General features: G+C 35.8%; 1 protein-coding gene across 1 annotated transcript in view; it reads right to left on the bottom strand.

Moving 5' to 3' along the window:
* Nucleotides 1-18,407, bottom strand: part of ULK4 (unc-51 like kinase 4) — a gene marked incomplete at both ends in the record, with an annotated part of 221,246 nt that overhangs the window by 59,883 nt on the left and 142,956 nt on the right. The window contains 2 exons of the mRNA XM_082281603.1: nt 5,039-5,137; nt 8,645-8,811. Coding sequence (XP_082137729.1) covers nt 5,039-5,137; nt 8,645-8,811 — 266 coding nt within the window. The remainder of the gene's footprint in view (nt 1-5,038; nt 5,138-8,644; nt 8,812-18,407) is intronic.

Below are 18,407 nucleotides of genomic sequence, written 5' to 3'. Positions count from 1 at the left end.
TGGAAAATTCAGGGCAAAACAATAGCAGGACAGGTCTTGTATGAAGAGAAAAACAAGCTTGGAGTAGGAAAGGCCATGTTTACACTGGAGGGAATGAGAATCATTGGCCTACGGTCTACATCATCAATAATTAAGGTGGAAGAGGAACCCTCAGCAATGTCCCTATTTAAGTATGTCCACATCAGCATTTTTCTCTGTAACTCTCACCATTTTGCTGTTTCACTTCTGACAAGTAGTGATTTAGATGTCGAAAGTTGTAAGCTGGTAACCTGAAATTCAGCACTGGCTGCCAGCCAGTGTTAGTACTGGTTATAAAGAGTAGGGGATCTGAAGAACATTATTGGTATAAAACAAAATCTATGGCTTAAAATGTAACAAATACCTGTAACTACAGGAAACCAAAAATGAAAAATCAGCTTTCAAGTAAATAATATCTCATGTTTAATAAGAATAGGAAAAACATAATCATGTTGTTCAACAATGAATATAGATGGATGGTTCAGCTCTTAATTAGATGGAACAGCATTCTGATTATTTTTCTAATCAGAACAATTCAATCTCGTATGAAGTACATTTCCTCGAAATGCATTTATAGTCTTTGTTCTTTTAGGTGAGCATAAACCCATGAAAAAGCTAGTTCTAACACTTTAAAAGAATATCTGCCCCTTAGTATTATACAATTACAAGAAGTTTCTGCTTCCTTTTATCAGTCTTAGAGGGCATTATGGATTCAGCCCCTCAGCAAGGTAGAAAAGTTAGCAATACTCCAAGTTTCTAATATTCTTGGCTAGTGTATAGCTTGAAGAAAATCCAGAACTTTAAAATAAATTACTGAAGACCTAAGGTCATAAATTTTGCCATTCTCTAACTCAAAACTTATTTTTCACTTTTTTTTATTATTTTAAAATAATATCTCATGGCAAGACTTCTGTGCAATGAAGGCAGTGTATTACTCTTCGCTTAATTTTTATGGCCATGTTATAATTTCCTGTAAACAAGCTTATTACACAAAATTCTATTTTCTCTTCCTTTCTAGATAGAACCTGCTCTGTGTATTTTAATGTGGTGAAGAGCAGGAAGTTTCTTGTTGCTGCACATCCATATTTCTGCAGTCCGTTCTCAAAAATTCCACTATTTGAAACTGAGTTGCAGTGTGTTCATGAATTGCAAACCACTGCAAGAAACGTGTAATCATTTGAGCTGAAGTGGCAGTTTTCACAGCGTTGGAATTGGTACAGCATCTAATTTTAGAGGTACAATGGAACTGTCTGGATTACCCAGAGGGGACACTATTTTGGTGCATTAATGAGGTTATACACAAGGAGAGTTTATTACGATTAGGGATAGATATTCATTAGATCGCTACTGTGATTACAGAACATTCTATAAAGGAAGCACCATGGGGATCTATGGGGAAGATGATTTTGCAAACACTGTACAAAATGTAAAAGCAAAACATCTCTATTAATCTGCAAGCTTTACTATGCTATTCTTATTAGTAAATACACACAGTTTAAAATGAAAAAATAAAATATTAGATTTTTACTTAAGGCAAGACTGCCATTCTCCTACCTAAAGGAAAATATTTTAAATATATATATAAATACACATATATATTCACTTCATTTTAATCTAGGCTAATTGTTGAGAAACTAAATCCCCATTTTGAAATTCTGTGCATGTAACAACATTTTCTTCTTTCCTCTGGTGCTTGGGGGTTTTTTTGGTTTCTAGGGTAGCTCTGTATAGGAGAATTCTTCAAATAAAATTTCCAGGTAACATTTCAAATACAGGAAATAAACATACGTCTCTCCACTCTAACCACAGAACAGTCTGTATTCCTAGAGAAAGAAATGTGAAATAAAATTCCACAGTTATCATTCTCCTGCAGTCATTTTCATTATTCATTAGCAAATAACTTCACATACTCTGAAAATAAAGTCTGGGCACAGCCATAGAGTCAGTGCAATATAGAGACAGAAGGTGCCTAGAAAAGACCATCCATGTGCACTGAGGCTTCGTATTTGTCCTCTTCACGTTTGGACATGATTAACTGGACTTTCAACAGTAGCATACAGAGCACAGTAACAGTAATCAAGTGCAAATTTCCCCAGAAATATTATAATGAGGAATCCTACCACCAGAAGTCACAAAAAGTTCTCTCCCAGCAGTCTAATAGGCTCCAGAAAAGACTGAAAGTTCTACACCTAGGAATTGAATCTAGGACCTACAGAGAACAAAATTCCTTTTTATATATAGATATATAGATATATGGCATGGTTTCTGAAAGTTTGTTAATATCCACACTGAAGTGATTTCAAAAGTGGGGGTTTTTTTCAGTATAATGGGTACATCAAAAATTAGAAGGTGTTTTGTATGTTCTACAACTGCTGCAGGTTTCAGAAAAATATTCAAATTACATTTATGTTAGCAAAGAAACATTACCCAACAAAGGTAAGTGTAATTAACTTTTACACACAAAACTGCCAAGGAGAAGACTAAATACTCAATTTATTTTCCTCTTATTGATCAATTATATTCATAATGATCTCAGGATTAAATATTGAATTCTCCATATTTGCAGTTTTTCTTACATGACAGAATTTGTAATTATTTCTCCTTTTGCATTGTTAGATCTCTGAAGTTTCATTTACATGCAATCTAGGTTTCCAAAACTTGCTTTGCTATGCCTTTAGTGACAGACTAAATCACAACTACAGAAGGGAAAAATTGATTTGAAGCTTTTGACATTTTCAAGTGTAACTCACATTGATTTTTTTGAGGGATTATTGAGAGAGAAAACCATGTAGAACTTGAAAAAAATAAAAAGACAAGTAAATGAGACATGGATAATAATCTACTTAAGGGATATACATTTCAGTGAGGAAAAACAATTATTCAAAGTGACTAAGAAACTATGTAAGTGACTATAAGAAACTATAAATATGCTAAGATAGGCAGAAGTAGCAAAGCAGGGAAAATAATTTTAAGTCAATATTCTAGAGTGATGATTACTTCAAAATTTAAGACCTCCATTATCTCCAGAAAATAGAGTTCACAAAGAACTGAATGTCTCAAAATAGCAATAAGGGGTTATGTAGCCACACAGCCCAATGAATACAGAGAACAACCACCGGCAGCTCCACAGAATTTCAGTTTAGGTAGGCCTGAGGCTTTTTGAGGGGTAGGGAGAATATACATCTTGAGACATGCTCTACACTTCACAAAGAATCTATTTCTATTTAAAGAGATTAGAGCATAAACCATTTTAAACAAGTGGATCCTAAATGCTAAAATCATTATTCCATTGCTCAAACTCTTCCAAGCTTAACAGGAGATGTTGTTTAATATAGCAATGGGAAAAAATATTTGAAAAATAAAATCTAAGAAACCTAGCTGGAATAACTTTCACAGATCCAAACAAGAGAAAATCCCTCACAGAATTTTTACAAAATATAAAACAAAACAAAACAAACAAATATATATCTATCTATCTATCTATCTATCTAAAGAAGTGGCACTGGTGGTCTTTGTCCTCTACCTGCATGTTAAAATCAGAAGATTTAGAATAATCATTTTAAACAAACTGGAATCTGCAGAAGTACAGAACAAAGCAAAACCTAGTGGTAATTTACAGCCATGCTTCAGAAATACAAGGGCAAGTCGCAATCTAATCAGCACATGCTAACTATACAATTATCCTATCCTTTAATTAAAAACTTATAAAAGACTTCCAGGTGGTATAGGCTGAGTTAAAGCTTGGCCTCTAATTTTCTGTTCTTTAAAAAGTTAATAGAATTTAAATTTATGACTAGTTTCACTTTAAAGGAACATTTGCATCTCTTCATGTCGTACTATTTATCACATATAGCGATTTTAAAAAATCAATAAAAAATAAATTAAAAGAATTTGTAAAGATGGAATATTAAATAGTTGAAATTCAGTAACTTTGTTTTAGGTCATTCAGAGTACATTCCAAAAAAGCCTTTGTCAATAGCTGGTTTAAATAAATCCATCAAAGGAAGACTTAGCACCAAGTATAATGCCAACAATTAATAAAAAAGGAATCACACACTTCCTCAAAATAGAAGATGATAGACAGTGCAAAAGATAGTAGAAGGATCACAGTACTAGTATCACAAAAAACCTAAAAACCTTTATTTAAATGAAACAAAACAAAACAAAACAAAACAAAAATGTGTCTGGAAGAGAACACAGTGAATCTGAAACACCTCTAAGTGAAATAACCCCGAAAGGACACTGCAGTAAAGCAAAATTCTCGCATACCATTTTAATGGTTTATGTTGACTAAAAGGCTGATGCAGCCTCTAAAAGCACTGTCCAGCTCAAGAAGCATTCCTCTACTACAAACCATTACACACAGAGTAAATATAGATCTCTGTATGACAGAAGTTGAGCTGATGGGATACATTAGGGTCACAATGCAGCACTCTGTGGAAATTTCAACACAGTGCTGTGACATCTAGTAGACCCTGGAAAGAACTGCCTTTAAACAGACACACTTCAAAGATGTTTACAGATTGCCAGGGACCACTCCCACTCATAAATCCCTCAGGATCATGTTGAAATAAAACTCTTGAGAAAACTCCGAAGGCTCAAACCTGAGAAAATAATATTAAAATACATCACTCACTGCAAGCTAAATTTGCATTTAGTGACTTTTCTAAAGGTAGCAGTACTACTAGTTTCAAATTTTGAATGCCATCCTTTCCCTATGCAGTGGTGACTAGTCCATTCTGAAGGGCTAAATGTTGGCTATACATATCCTGCATCCTAACTGGGAACCTGCAGTCTGCCCCTCATCCCACTTCTATGGTCAGGACAAACAGCCTTACTCTGACATCACTGGTAACCTGCAAGTCACTGTGACCTATAATGTCTTACAAAGTGTTAGAGTACTAGGTGGAAGCTTATGAACAAGTAAAAAGTAGTAAACAGAGCTCTAATATGTTGAGCTCAGTTGAATAATTCCAACTTCAGCAACATTCCATAAGGTTACAAACAAGCAAACTCTCACCAGTTGAATAAGCCGGCTAATCAGGTCCGTCAGGGGTTTATTGATAAGCAGAAGGTCTTCAGCAGCTTGCGTGTCCCCTCCTGTGCCAGATTTCTGTGCCTTAGTAAGAGAGATAAAAAAATCAAAAGCAACCTTGGTGATTGTTCTGAGGAACAAATTAGGTCCATTAGGTGGCTGAAGTGTGAATGGGATGTTTGAAGGAGACTTGTGCACTCTTTTCTAGTTAAGTATTCCTGGGCTCCCAACGAGCAGTTATGCTCCTTCTGTGACACTAAGCACAAAACAAAGGGACCCATGCTGCCATGCCATTCTCTACAGGCTGAATACACTGACCTGCATGACATTTCTTCAGCAAAATGCAATAAAATGTACATGCAAAAGATACATCTGAAGTCATAAATGTTTTGAATATTTATAATTTCAGTCAACATTACATGTCTATTTTAACATTGAAGTTCAGCTGTTTTTTTCCCTTAATCAGAAAAATTTTACATGCAACTCAAACCAAGATAATCAAGGTGACTGAAAATTTAAGATTCTCAGCAATATTGTCCAATTTTGCCTGTCTGCCTCACTCTGTATCCTGAAATATTCACATTATATTACAATAATTTAAATTATTTTTGAAATAGGAATAATAAAGTTTTCAAGTAATAAATCAGTTTTTACTTGTAATTCTGACCACTGTCATCCCCCCATCATCAACACATACTACTGTCCTAGGCAGTGCTATTTATGACCAATCCCTGCCCCAGGGCACCAGAAAGGTCTGCATGCAAGATTTTTCATTTAACTTCATTACCTTGAACCAGCTTTGGACCATGACCCTATACAGTCAGACTTCTAGAGGGAAAAAAAGTAAACATTTTGTCTAAAGAACACATTTAAAAATCGTTTTGTATTGTGTTTCATTTATAGCTCAATCCTAAAAATCACTGTCCAAGTGCAATACTTGGAGGTTTTCATTTGGTTAAGTGAACAGAGGACCAAGTTCCACTAATAGGTGCCACTATTGCTCAAACTCCACTGTTGATACTGATGAGTTGAAAGGATAATGCCTTTCTTGTGGAAATAATTTCTAAATAAAAGAGAACTGAAGCCATTTCTCTAGGTAATAAGTTACACTGGCATGTCCCTCTCTGAGACTCACCACAACAACCTAGAATGCTGAAGTTCAAGAAGGGTAAAGAGACAGTGCAGAGAAGACAAAAAATGGAATGTTTATATTAATGAAGAAAGGGGAGTAAGCCACCTTCACTTCAGCAAAATTTACAACAGCTTTTTCTCATTAGTACATGGATGAGAAGACAGACACCTTCCATGAGGGATCTTTGACTACTTTCTTTAACTTTAATGTATTAGTGTCTTTGGAAAGAGAATGAACAATAGCACTAAAGAAATTATATATGTATAATATACAGAAATATATAGAAATATATATGTATATAGAAATTATATATGTATAATATATAACACTATATGTATAAAAATAACACTATACCATTGTTAAACCCACATTAAGTTGTAGAATCATATAATCATAGAATGTTAAGGGGTTGGAATGGACCTTAAAGATCATCTAGTCACACCCATACCCACATTTCCCTCAGGCAGGGACAAATCCCACTAGACCAGGTTGCTCATGGCCTTATCCAGCCTGGCTTTGAACACTGCCAGGGTTGGGGCACCCACAGCCTCTCTGGGCAACCTGTGCCAGAGTCACAAAATAGAGTCCACATATCAAATTGAAATTGCAAATTCTTTTCAGCTAATGTGGCTCACCTGTGGGACATACGACAAAACTTCTCCAAAACAGATACGCAAATTAATCTGGAACTTTTCACTACTTCCATTAAAATACATGTACTTGGACCACAAAGAGCAAACTCTTGAATGAAGCTGGATACAGTTATCAGCACCATCCAGCAGGAATACTAAAGTGCAGTGGAAAAGTGGAGACATGTTTTGCCTATGCAGCTGGATAAGGTTATCACTTTACACATAAAATGCTTAAATAAAAAGGATTCAAAGTGGAGGCACTACCATCTGTAAAAGACAAGCCACAAAAATGGATAATACAAGAAAATTTGATTCTGTTTTTCAAGTTCTGATATAGATGGCATCTTATTCAAAAGATCTCTATAAAAACAGTCCAAAAATAATATTTGTGATGCATTTAGTGACATGTTAATATTGGAGTACTATGTAGTCAGTAACTAATGGCTACCATTCAATAGGGCATGTGTACTGATGTAGAACTCCCAGAGATCTTGTGATGAGTATTGTCAAGACATGTAAGCCAAGGCAAGTTAACACCACTGTAAAACGAATTTTATATGGGCACAGAATACGGCTATGCTTCAAAACTCAGTTTTCTACCTGCTTCTTGTTACTCATTAGCCTTTAAGAGCACAAAGCAGTTTACTTTGACCAGAGATTAAAAAAAAAAACCTGGAGCTGGAGTTTAAGTGCATCAATCAACTGTTGTATTCAAGTAAAATCAGAAGAAAATTTGGCTTTGAATGAATAGATTTAATTTTAATCTAAATAAAAACCTTAAATTTGACTAATATTACCGATCCATGTGCAAGATCCTCTTTCCTCATGTGTTCTCCAGAATAATTGGCCTCACCACTGTTGTATGGAGCACAAGTACAGAATTCAGCTCTCCATGATTACATGGAGTGATGCCAAAAAATATGACAACAAGCAATTAGCCTACAAAATTTGATTTATGAAGTGATTCTTAGATGAAAATATCATTACAGAACCTGATAACAGAGGACTCAAAAAAGACAAGGTATTGTACCACCACACATGTAAACCAAACCAAAAACCTCTCAGTGAAATGTGGTCTATAACATAGCTGCTTGTGTAAATCAATGTAGAAAAAAGAGAAAAGCTCAATTTTCAACACCAACTTCTTACATTAAGCCTACTTAAAAAACCACCCCCCCAAAAAACTCCAAAAACCAATCCCCCCACCACAACACCCTGCAAACCAAAAAACACAGAATCAAAAGCAAAACCAAACCAACCCACAGAGGAAGGGCTTTGTGGACTAAAGAAGCCATGTCTTGATAGATATTACAACCTATCTCCAATCGTTTCAATCTGTCCTTCAGATATACTTGACCGAACAAATTTCTGTTCTTCAGTGGATAATCCCAAGAACATAAAAAATCCTAACATGAAGAGTAGGTGTTGTTGTTTGCAGTGTAAATACAGAAGTTACTTCCACTTCACTGACTTAAAAATCTGGCAGATCATTAAAAACAAAGCAATATTTGCTAGCTTTACATCATGTCTAAATAAAGATGAATACTTTTTCTTCATAGGTTACTAAGAGAGCTATGTAAAATTTCTTTGAATTGTATCTTTTTGTGCTCCATTTTTAAGGAGGAAGATGTCTTTGCTGGAGCAGGAAGCCCTATCAATGCCATGACTTGCAGTGGTTCAAACAGAAACTTGGAAGACAAATTGAGTTTCTGCGACACTAAAAATTCGATAAAATCAGAATAGTGGGAGTCTCGTTATTAAGGATAACAGGAAGTTATCTAAAAAACTGTTTAAGACAATAAAGACCCCAGGAAATAAATCCCATACCTGCAAAGTCTGGCGCACAATGTTTGCTGTATATGTCAGCATGTATTGCAAAATGTCAAGCAAGGACAGAAGCAGCACATTTGCTGTCTTGGTGCTCCTTTTATCATCTGCCTCCAAGTACAGAGCCACAGCTTCTGTTAGAAGATTACGGACGTGATGAGCCAGTCCTACATAGAAAGTGAGACAAAAAAAAGAAAAGAAATAGGTTATCAGGAAAAGAACAGTGTGGAAGGTGACCTAGATAAAAATAATGGATTATGATAAAAACAAATCTTACATACATTATGAATATTTATTACATTTCCTCTTTTTCTCCATTACTGTAATTACCTTCTCTCTTATTCTGTTTGGAGCAGCTCATAAAGAGAGTTAAACTGATACAATCAAATTTACTAACTGCATGGAAAATTGTGTAACATTCATTAAATTAAAACCTACTTTGAATCCTAAACTTTTCTGTACCATGCTGGTACACAAGTCTCTGCCACAACACCCCTAGTCAAAAGAACGTAGCAATTTCTCCACAAAGTGACACTTCGAGGTGGAACCAAGAGTTTCTTAACAGAGCCTAAAGTTTCTTAACTGATCTGTCAACGAGAACCTTACCCACATGCTTTAACTGTAGAACCAAAAAATGCTATGCTTAACATAAAATATATTCAGAAGAGCATTATAAATGAAATACTGCATAATACACTTAAAAGGTTATTAAGATTTGTTTTACTGATGGTAGTAAAAACTTTCCCAAAAATATCTTGTTGTTTTGAAGGGTTTTTTTAAGCTCCTTTAGAATTCAATAACATCAGCCCCTGTAGCTTGCCTAACCATAAATCAATTGACATAGCAGAAAAATATAATCCAATTCAAGGCAATATCAATTCAATTGACAATCCTTCTTACTTTCAAATACAAAGCGACTGAATTCATTATATTGGATCTTAATCTATTTCTTTTGGACTTTCATAAGGGATGAAACATTCTTTGTTTCTTAACAAAACCATAATACATTTGCAAACCATCTTTTAAACTTGCATTTCGCTATGCAGATGCACATATGTAGTAACACTGCAGTGTATCAGGATGTTAGCTTCTAGTCCCCATGACTGTCAAAAAATGACTAAAGTATTCCACTGATTTCAATGAAGTAAGAAGTGTTCTTTTATAAGTTCTCTTTTAAAAAGTCATTGTATATATTTCTACAAACATCAACACATGATTAACATGAGACATTGTAGAACACATTACGTGACTACACCATTCAGCTTTTGAGCAGTCAAACCTGTGAGGGGTTTGAACTCCATCAACTATCGAAACTTCCCACGAAATATTTTCCCCTCCTATTCCTCACTCTTAATACTTTCCTCAGGAAATGAAATACACTTTCATTTAAAATACAGTTATGGTTCTGGATCATTAAGACTCATACTCTGCTTCTATCTCACATCTTCTGTGGTTTTATGATTACTAGCATTATTCTTTCACAAGAGTTTATTGATGGATGACAGCTCAGGGCGAGCTTTGAATTTCCTGGAGTTTTGTCTGAATAAACCAAGCTCTCAAAATGAAATCATTCTAATCTCACACATTTAATTTCCTTCTCCTTTTTTAGAGTGCAATTTCTCCTGCAGCTCTGAACACCTCATACAAAAATCAGATAGCACGCATCTGACAGTGACACATTTAAGTGATGTCACCAATACCCACCAAGAAGAAAAAAGACAGACATAATTGCATGTCCACCCAATACAAAACTTGTGGTTAGTCTATGACTATTTTCAACAGGCTAAATCAGAATAAACCTAAGGAAACAGTAGAGTAAGACTTGGTCCCTATCAAAGTGATGTCTCTAAACCTGCCTGCAGGAATATGACCAAGTACACATTGTTTCTCCCTGTATGTGGCCACAAAACCCACAGCCACATCAAAATGAATGAGTCATCCCATTGTTTCCAGATGGCTTACATATAACCACTAGGACAGTGACTTGGAGATGAATGCTGAGAAGGCCACTTTCATGTCTAAGTACTGCATTGCATGGGTCATCATTAAGAATGTTTTAGGTGGTAGTCACTTACAACACTAAGTAGGATTGACTAGGGAGTGAACAATGGGGAATGACTAGTAGTGAACAGAACACCAGGATCCATGACTGTGATCTGCAGTCCTTTCCCTTTCATCTTTGAATAGAACAACTTGCTTATTCCCTTGGCTGCCCCAGCCTGAATCTCAGAACTGACTCATTTCTGTTGTTTGGTGAATAAGGAGGTGAACCAAACACTCAACCTTCTCCCTATCCATTGAGACGTGAATAATAAAATTACCTAGATTTTATTTTCTTGAAGTGCTTACATCCTAAGGGTATGTGTATTAGCAACCCTGCCTCCAAACACCTGAGATACTCATGTTTACCTAGCTAACTAAAACATCAGAATTAATATTTTATATTTAGGTAGATACATGCTCACAATGAACAGAGCTATATGTACACAGACATGCAAGCCAAATTTGAAAATTTTGTGGGGAAAAATATTCCCTGGATTTAATCTACCTTTGGAAAATTTAGCACATCCAAACTTCATTATAAAGACACCTAAAATAAAACACTGGTGCAAAATGTTCCCTAACACACTGCATAATTCATACAGAAACCTGATAAACACTTGGTTACACAGATAAAAGCAACAGACTGACCTCTTGGCCAAGTAAATAAAGTTCCAGACATGCTCTTTGAAATACTTCATTGTGTCACAACAAAACGAAAATTGGAGGCCACAGTTGTAGACATGTAAATATAGTCCTTGCTTACACCACAAGACAAAGTACACACTCTTGGAAAAGAAAGTTAGGAAGCTGGTGTAATTTACAGTGACCATGACAAAACTCCATAGAAGTCTAATGGCCTTGACCACTGACACTGTAACCAGTTTGCTCAAAAGGCAGCTATAAAGATTAAGACTGACACATTTCAGCATTCAAGAAATTGAACCCCAAAACAGTCTGAAAAAAAGCATGCAATTTTATAAAAAGGAAATTGAATTCATAATTCAGTAAATCATAACACAAAAATTGCATATGGATCTCTAATTTTCAGAAGATAACTTGAAGGTTTTCTCCCAAATTTTGCAATAGATTCCAGAACAACAATTTAATTTCCTAAATAAAGCCTAAACCAAAATTTATCTTTAAAAATTTCAGACACTGTATTTCAGACTCATATAAAACAGACATAGATTTCTTATGCATAAATTCTCAACTCTTTATTGGAAAGCGAAATAGGGTCTGATTCAAAAGGCACACACTTCATGCACTCCTGAACTTTGCAAGTGATGGCTCTGAATATGAATTCTGTATCATAGAGAAAACAAACCAAATCCAATTGAGGAAGGTTGTTCTACTTGGACAAGCAACGTATATTTAAGGATTCTGGTGCTTCCAAGTATGTTGGCAATAGTTCACTATTGCTGTTCATTATTTCTCAAGAGAAAGGTGTTAGTGACTGTTCACACGGGTGAAAGTAATGCACCATAATTTCTTTCAGCTAGATATTTCCTAGTAAAAGAATTAAATAAAACCTTTTCATTTAACCTATTACAGAGTTTTTAGTCACTCTATTATTTTGCATATTTCTGCAAACACAATATATATCACACTGTATTGTTTGTAGCTTTAGTTATAGTCTAAATTTATTACAAGACTTCACAAGGCATTAGTCATGCCTTGTATTTATTTGTAAAAGGAGGACCTTCAAAATATCAAGCCTCACTGCAGTTCTCTGCAATTCAAATTTTGCTGAAAAATAAGGCAAAACTTGTATTTTGTATTAGAATTATTATGTTTATAAATTAACATAACTGGAATTAAACAAAGAACCTTTTCTAACTGTGGTTCAAGACTCATAATATGTATTAAAATGATTCTATCTAAAATTCCTAGCCATGGATTTATAGTACTTGACAAACCTAGTGTTCACAGTAGAGTGTTTCTCCTGCCCAGAGACCCCTGCAATGAACTGAACATGTAGCTAATAGTGCTTTATGAATGTGGCCTGTGATGACTATGTTTGTGTTTTACAAATCTTTTCAAAAGATAAAAGGAGTCTTTTGGCCCATGATACAGCTAATCGGACTGAATGTGCCATGATACCTTCTGGAATGAAAGCTAAGAGGAGATTTTTTATTCTCACCTATTACTAAGATGGATAAAGGAAAAGAAATCTTCGCTTCCAAATCATACAAAACATCAAAGGACAGCCTAGGAAGCAATCTTCTAGGCAATCCTTTCATGCCTACCAGCAATTAGAGCATTCAACAAACCCGTCTGCTTCCAGATGAAGGAAATGTTAGAGCAGGTGCACTTCCTCCGAACAATGCCACTGTGCAGCCAAGCAGCCAGCAGCAAAACCCTCAGTCTGGCAAAAAGCTTTCTCTTTGTCTGCCCTCTGGAGAGCCATGTTACACATTAGTACCGCACCTACACAACTGACTCCCCAGGGATATTCCAAATGTATATGCACTAGACTTGTCCTCCTTCTTTTACTTACAGAGTGGACCAATGATACTGGCCAATTAAATAGAAACCATATTTTATAATCTTTTAAACTTTAATGCTGAAACTCAAAAATATTGCTAATAAGAAACATAGGGCAGTACAGATTCTTTCATGCAGGAATGAGTGAAAATACCTGAGCACTTAAGATACTCCACGATGCCATAAAGATTCTTCATAAAACCTTATTTACCTTCATAAATCTGGGACTCAATTTGCATTCTTTGCATCACAGCATTACTACTTATGTTTTTCTGTTTTGAAAAACTGAAAATAGGCAACATGAAGCAAATGGTATCTTTAGGGTAATGGCATTTTTAAAAAAGGCTCATTGCTTTTAATGTTATTTTTGTTCCATATTTCTTACTGTTTATGTTTTAGGAACTATTTATGTTAGTACTATAATAATATTGAGGTAAGACTAAACTAGGATAGAAAATTAGATCACCAATGATTTCAAAATTTGGTGAGTTATGAATGTTACTTCAAGTGGAATGATTTGGCTGTTGAGCAGATCAATTGTGTGACTGCTGCCCCAAAAATTATTTTGTACTCTGAATAGCATCAAAGAAGAAAGTTTTGCAAATACTGGCTAGTCTATTCCTAGCACTGGTAGGATGACTGGACATTCTATGACTGAAGAAAGAATCACTAGGTTTAAGTGACAAAAATCTCATTTGAATATGTCATACTGTAGTTGTCAAGGCTCTCCAGAGCTTCCCTTTGTTGGAAGAGTGGCTCAGCTTTTTCTACACACATGGAATGTAGGGCACTCATCAATGGTGCCCAAGCAGGCAGTCCTTCCCTCACACACAAGAAAATGGATGTGGAAAGAATTATGACAACCAGGAAGAAAAGGCAGTTATCACCTTTACTACAGCTAGGTCAAAAGTAGACTGGGAAGTTCTATGTTATCTTGAGTGTGACTGCCTGAGAGGAATACAGACCTGACATTCTCCATGGCAGTATGTTTCTGCTTTGAGTCAAAGCATGACATAACTCTACTTCACTTTTTCCTGGACTGGCAGTGTTTAGCTGTTATTGTTAGAATGCAGTTTGGAGGTGGCAACTTTCTCTTGTGAAAAAAGACTGCACAACTGGAGACTCCCCAGAGAGTCAAACTCTTCTGAACCTAAGAGAATCCTGCCAACACAGAAATCTACTTTTTTCTGTAATTTAATCTATGGAACAAATACATAGGTGATTAAGACCAGCAGGTGTATAGATTAGCCAACTAAAAGATAGAAAAACAAGTGGATTCTCTCATAAGAAAAAGTATCTGAGTGCAATAAAGGATAGTAAAAATGCAAAATAAAATCACATACTGTTGAATAGGCTTGACTGGTCAATATAAAAATAATAAAATATAACAAATTAGTTCCACTAGGCTAGACTGTGGTTGTTCTCTGTGAAAAGACATGGTTAGAATAACATACACAGAGGAGGAATATTTCTGAAAGTATAATCACTGATACCTTGAGTGCTCCTGATTTGCTGCTGCTGCTTTTGAAAATGAAAAAATAAAAGAAGAAAAAAGGAAAAAGAAAAATAAGAGTTTCCCATCTGAGAATCTTGTTAAGGTTTCTGTGACAAAATTTCAACAGAATTCAGGTTTTTGTGTCAGATTGACTCAACCATTCTATAATTCATTCAGAAAAGATATCCAAGATGTTTGAAACTTAGTTCACAGCACATATGGGTACATAGCCTCAAAGTTCTGAAGGCAGGGGATTTTGTTCTCGTCAAGACTTACCAAGATAATCCTCATTCCTAGGAGTACAACTCATCGAACGTGAACTTGTTCAGTGGGGATGGAATAAAAGATCAGAAAGTAACTTGCCTTGGAAAATAGCTATAAGAACACTCAAAAACTTTCTAGTTATTATCAGAACTAAAATAAACTTCCTCCACAATTTGTATGAGCAAATACTACATAACTGTGGACTGCAATAACATTCAGGGGGTCTATTCACAGAGTTGATAAGACATTAATAGTGTCTCATGTGAGCAGCCAATTATGATTTGTTTGGATACCATGCTGCTGGCACCCCGGTTTGTCTGAAGCAGATTTGCACATTCAAATGACCCTTATAGTTGGAAAATCTGGGGATGAGTAAGAGGTGGAAGTAGTACAGTGTCTTTCCAGGGTATACATTTAAAATATTTCTGTCACCAACTGTGCATATATTAAACATCTAACTTGCATTCTTTTCATGTGGATTTAAGCATTTTTGTGTTGACACAGTTTTTTAATTTGTCAATTGTGCAGTATTTGCAAGCACAACCTTCCATCATAAAATACTAAAAATTAAATAAACCAAGACTGCAGTAAGATAAAATCATGTTGTTTGGATTGACTATCATTGCTGTTTTAAGCAAACTCTATAGCAACTTTTCAGTTAGATGTCTCCCCACAGGTCAGAGACACATTTGAGCCTGCAGTTCATTTTATAAAGCACAGAAATTCTACAGCATGCCATACTTCAAGTCAAAACCCAATACACCCTATTTCATTCCTACAAGGTGTCAGCTAAAATAAGGTCCCTTGGTTTTGTCAGACAGAAGGTAGATGATGCTTAGAAGACTTTCCAAACAGCAAGTGTTAATGATCTGCATGAGGAACAATAATATCTACCAGGACACTTTATTCTTTGAGACACAACAGCCTTCAAAATCTTCTTTAAAGGCAGTCTGAAATAATAGTAGTTGCTGCTTCACAGCTACATGGAAGAACTTCTGCTTGCACATTATGAGTTAATACATAGTGTATATTTTTTAGAAAAACAAAGACTGCATGAGGTCCTCAAATTAATGGCAAAAGCTAGACAAAGTTCTTCACTAGATTAAATATGTTATTTGTATAAAATTAGGAATACTGTACGTTCAGCAAGATTCAAAATCAGTAAAGATTCTGTAAAGACTTTTGACTTACTGCTCTGAAAGATCAAGTCTGCAACAATTACCATGTAATAAAATACAGAGGAATTTATATCCTGGGCTTAATTTAGAACTAGAAACTCTTCTAAAGAGATTTCTATTTTAATAATAGACTTCCTGTCACACAAGATTAAACCCTGCTTATCTCCTTCAAGTATCTTAACATGCTTCTGCTTTGACATCAACTTTCCCTTTTGCCAAAATCCTTGAGAGACCATATTCAAACTTTGAGAACTGTCTTTTTAACAAAACCCATCCAGACCAGATATGAACAGCCTCAGAATGCAGATACAGCCCTAAACTGTTGTCACAAACTGACAGCACTCAACAGCTTTGAATGATGTTGCCAGCACTAATTGCTCTAGCTTGGCCTTCAAGAGGCCCTGGACTGGGAGTGATAAAGAGCAACAAACCTTGGCTTCAGAAAATTCTTGGAAGTTTTCAGTTCTAAATTACAAAAACAAACCATGGTTGAATACTGTTCCCACATATACTCAGCAAAGGATAAGGGTAAAACCTCTATACATTTTTCTACTGAAAAGTCATGCTCTGTAAGAAAAGATATTAAATATTTATTCCTATTCCTACTGGTCTATTTACATCAGTCTGCCATAAGATGAAAACATAGAGTACAAATACTTGGATTTTTAAGTGAGTCTTTTACTATTGTTACAACTGCACCAGAGAACAAGAGCAAAGGCTAGCGTATCCCCTAAGTGGAATTTGCTGCTGGTTATTACAAGAGAATTTAATCTATGCCACCGTTTCCTGTAACATCCTGTGCTATTCATCAATTACGTTTACAACAAAAATGAAAGCAGACAACTAGTAATTGCAACTGTCCAAGGTGGCCTTCATGTATTTGCACTTAAATGATCAAAGGGCTTAAACAGAGGTCAGGATGCAACATGACAGCAAAACTGGTTTAGCCCTTATGACCAGATTATATTTTGTAGCCCCAAATTACATTTTGTAGCCTTAAGCCTACTCTGTTACATCAACTGTTTTCCAATGAAGTCTTGGGATAACTTTGACCAGCAGACCCTGTTATTTGCTATCATCTGACCATACCAATAATGACACACCTGATTAAATCTCTAAAATCTAACCACAGACTATTCACTTCAGATTATGCTATCCTTGTTAACTGGCTCAGACATATGTCTTGTATAGTTTGCATGGTATGCTTTTTCTACTCTGACCTATCCATGATTTTCAACCTTACCACTAGGATCTTTGAGCTGGAACCCATCACACTGTGACCATGCTGTCACTGGCTATATGCTAGCTATACCAGAAGTGCGCTACCTAATATTTGGTATTAGTACAACCTAGGTCAACAGAGCCTGCATCTTCAGTCAGCACAGCTACCTGATCCCAACTATGTTGACTTCAAAATACTACACTGAGTTTTATCAGCTCGTACTAGAGCCCAGCTCACTTAATCAAGAGGCTCTGAAAGAACTGTTAAGAGGCAGTCTTGGCTCTGGAAGAACTGCAAGCCTGTGTGTGTTTGACTTCTGTTCTCCATGCCCTCTTTTCCCCTTTTCAATAGTTTCCACACAATAGGAACATGGGTCTAATGCCATTGCATTGTGGACAACCTGTACCTTTTCTATGCAGGTAGCTGTTGCTGGGAGTAGTGGAGCCTGTGTCCATATGTTAACAGACTGGCTCAGACTCCTGGCAAAACTTGGGCATAAGCACTGGAAGGAGATCACACAGAATGGTTTGGCCTATTAGGCTGTCTTGGTCCAAACCACCCAGCTGCATAACAAAAACAGTGAACTATACTGTCCTCCCCAGCAACAAACTGAAATGAATCCTGCTGCTAATCCGATGCTTTAATTGAGAATCTGGATTCTGGTTTGTTCAAGAGCAATCAATTTCTTCACAGGTGAAGAAGAAGTTAAGAACACTGATACAACCAGAGTGAGAGAGAGAGCCACAGAAAAGGGTGATTTAGACAGCTAGGATTTCGTAGGAAACAGAGGAGTAAAAACTTATGCAGTTAGGGGAGGATTTGATTTACATCCCTGGAAGAAGCTAGGCCCGGCATAACTGACAGAGATTTACAGACCTTAAGCAAGAGAATCACAAACCTATGTTGCTATAGTTATAAGTAAAATAAGTAAATGGGTGTTACGGTGAAGGGTTTTAAGTATAATAATGTGATTTTATAGTTTAAGTTAAGAATTTTGATGTAGTAAAAGAAGTTTCTGTGAGTGGACGTGACTTAGCGAGCCATTGGTTAAGATACAGCTGCACTGCAGTGAGAAGT

The sequence above is a fragment of the Coloeus monedula genome (genome assembly GCF_965178545.1).
Source record: "Coloeus monedula genome assembly, chromosome: 1".
Taxonomy (NCBI): domain Eukaryota; kingdom Metazoa; phylum Chordata; class Aves; order Passeriformes; family Corvidae; genus Coloeus; species Coloeus monedula.
The sequence above is the reverse complement of the archived record's forward strand: the minus strand, read 5'-3'. Positions and strand labels throughout refer to the sequence as shown.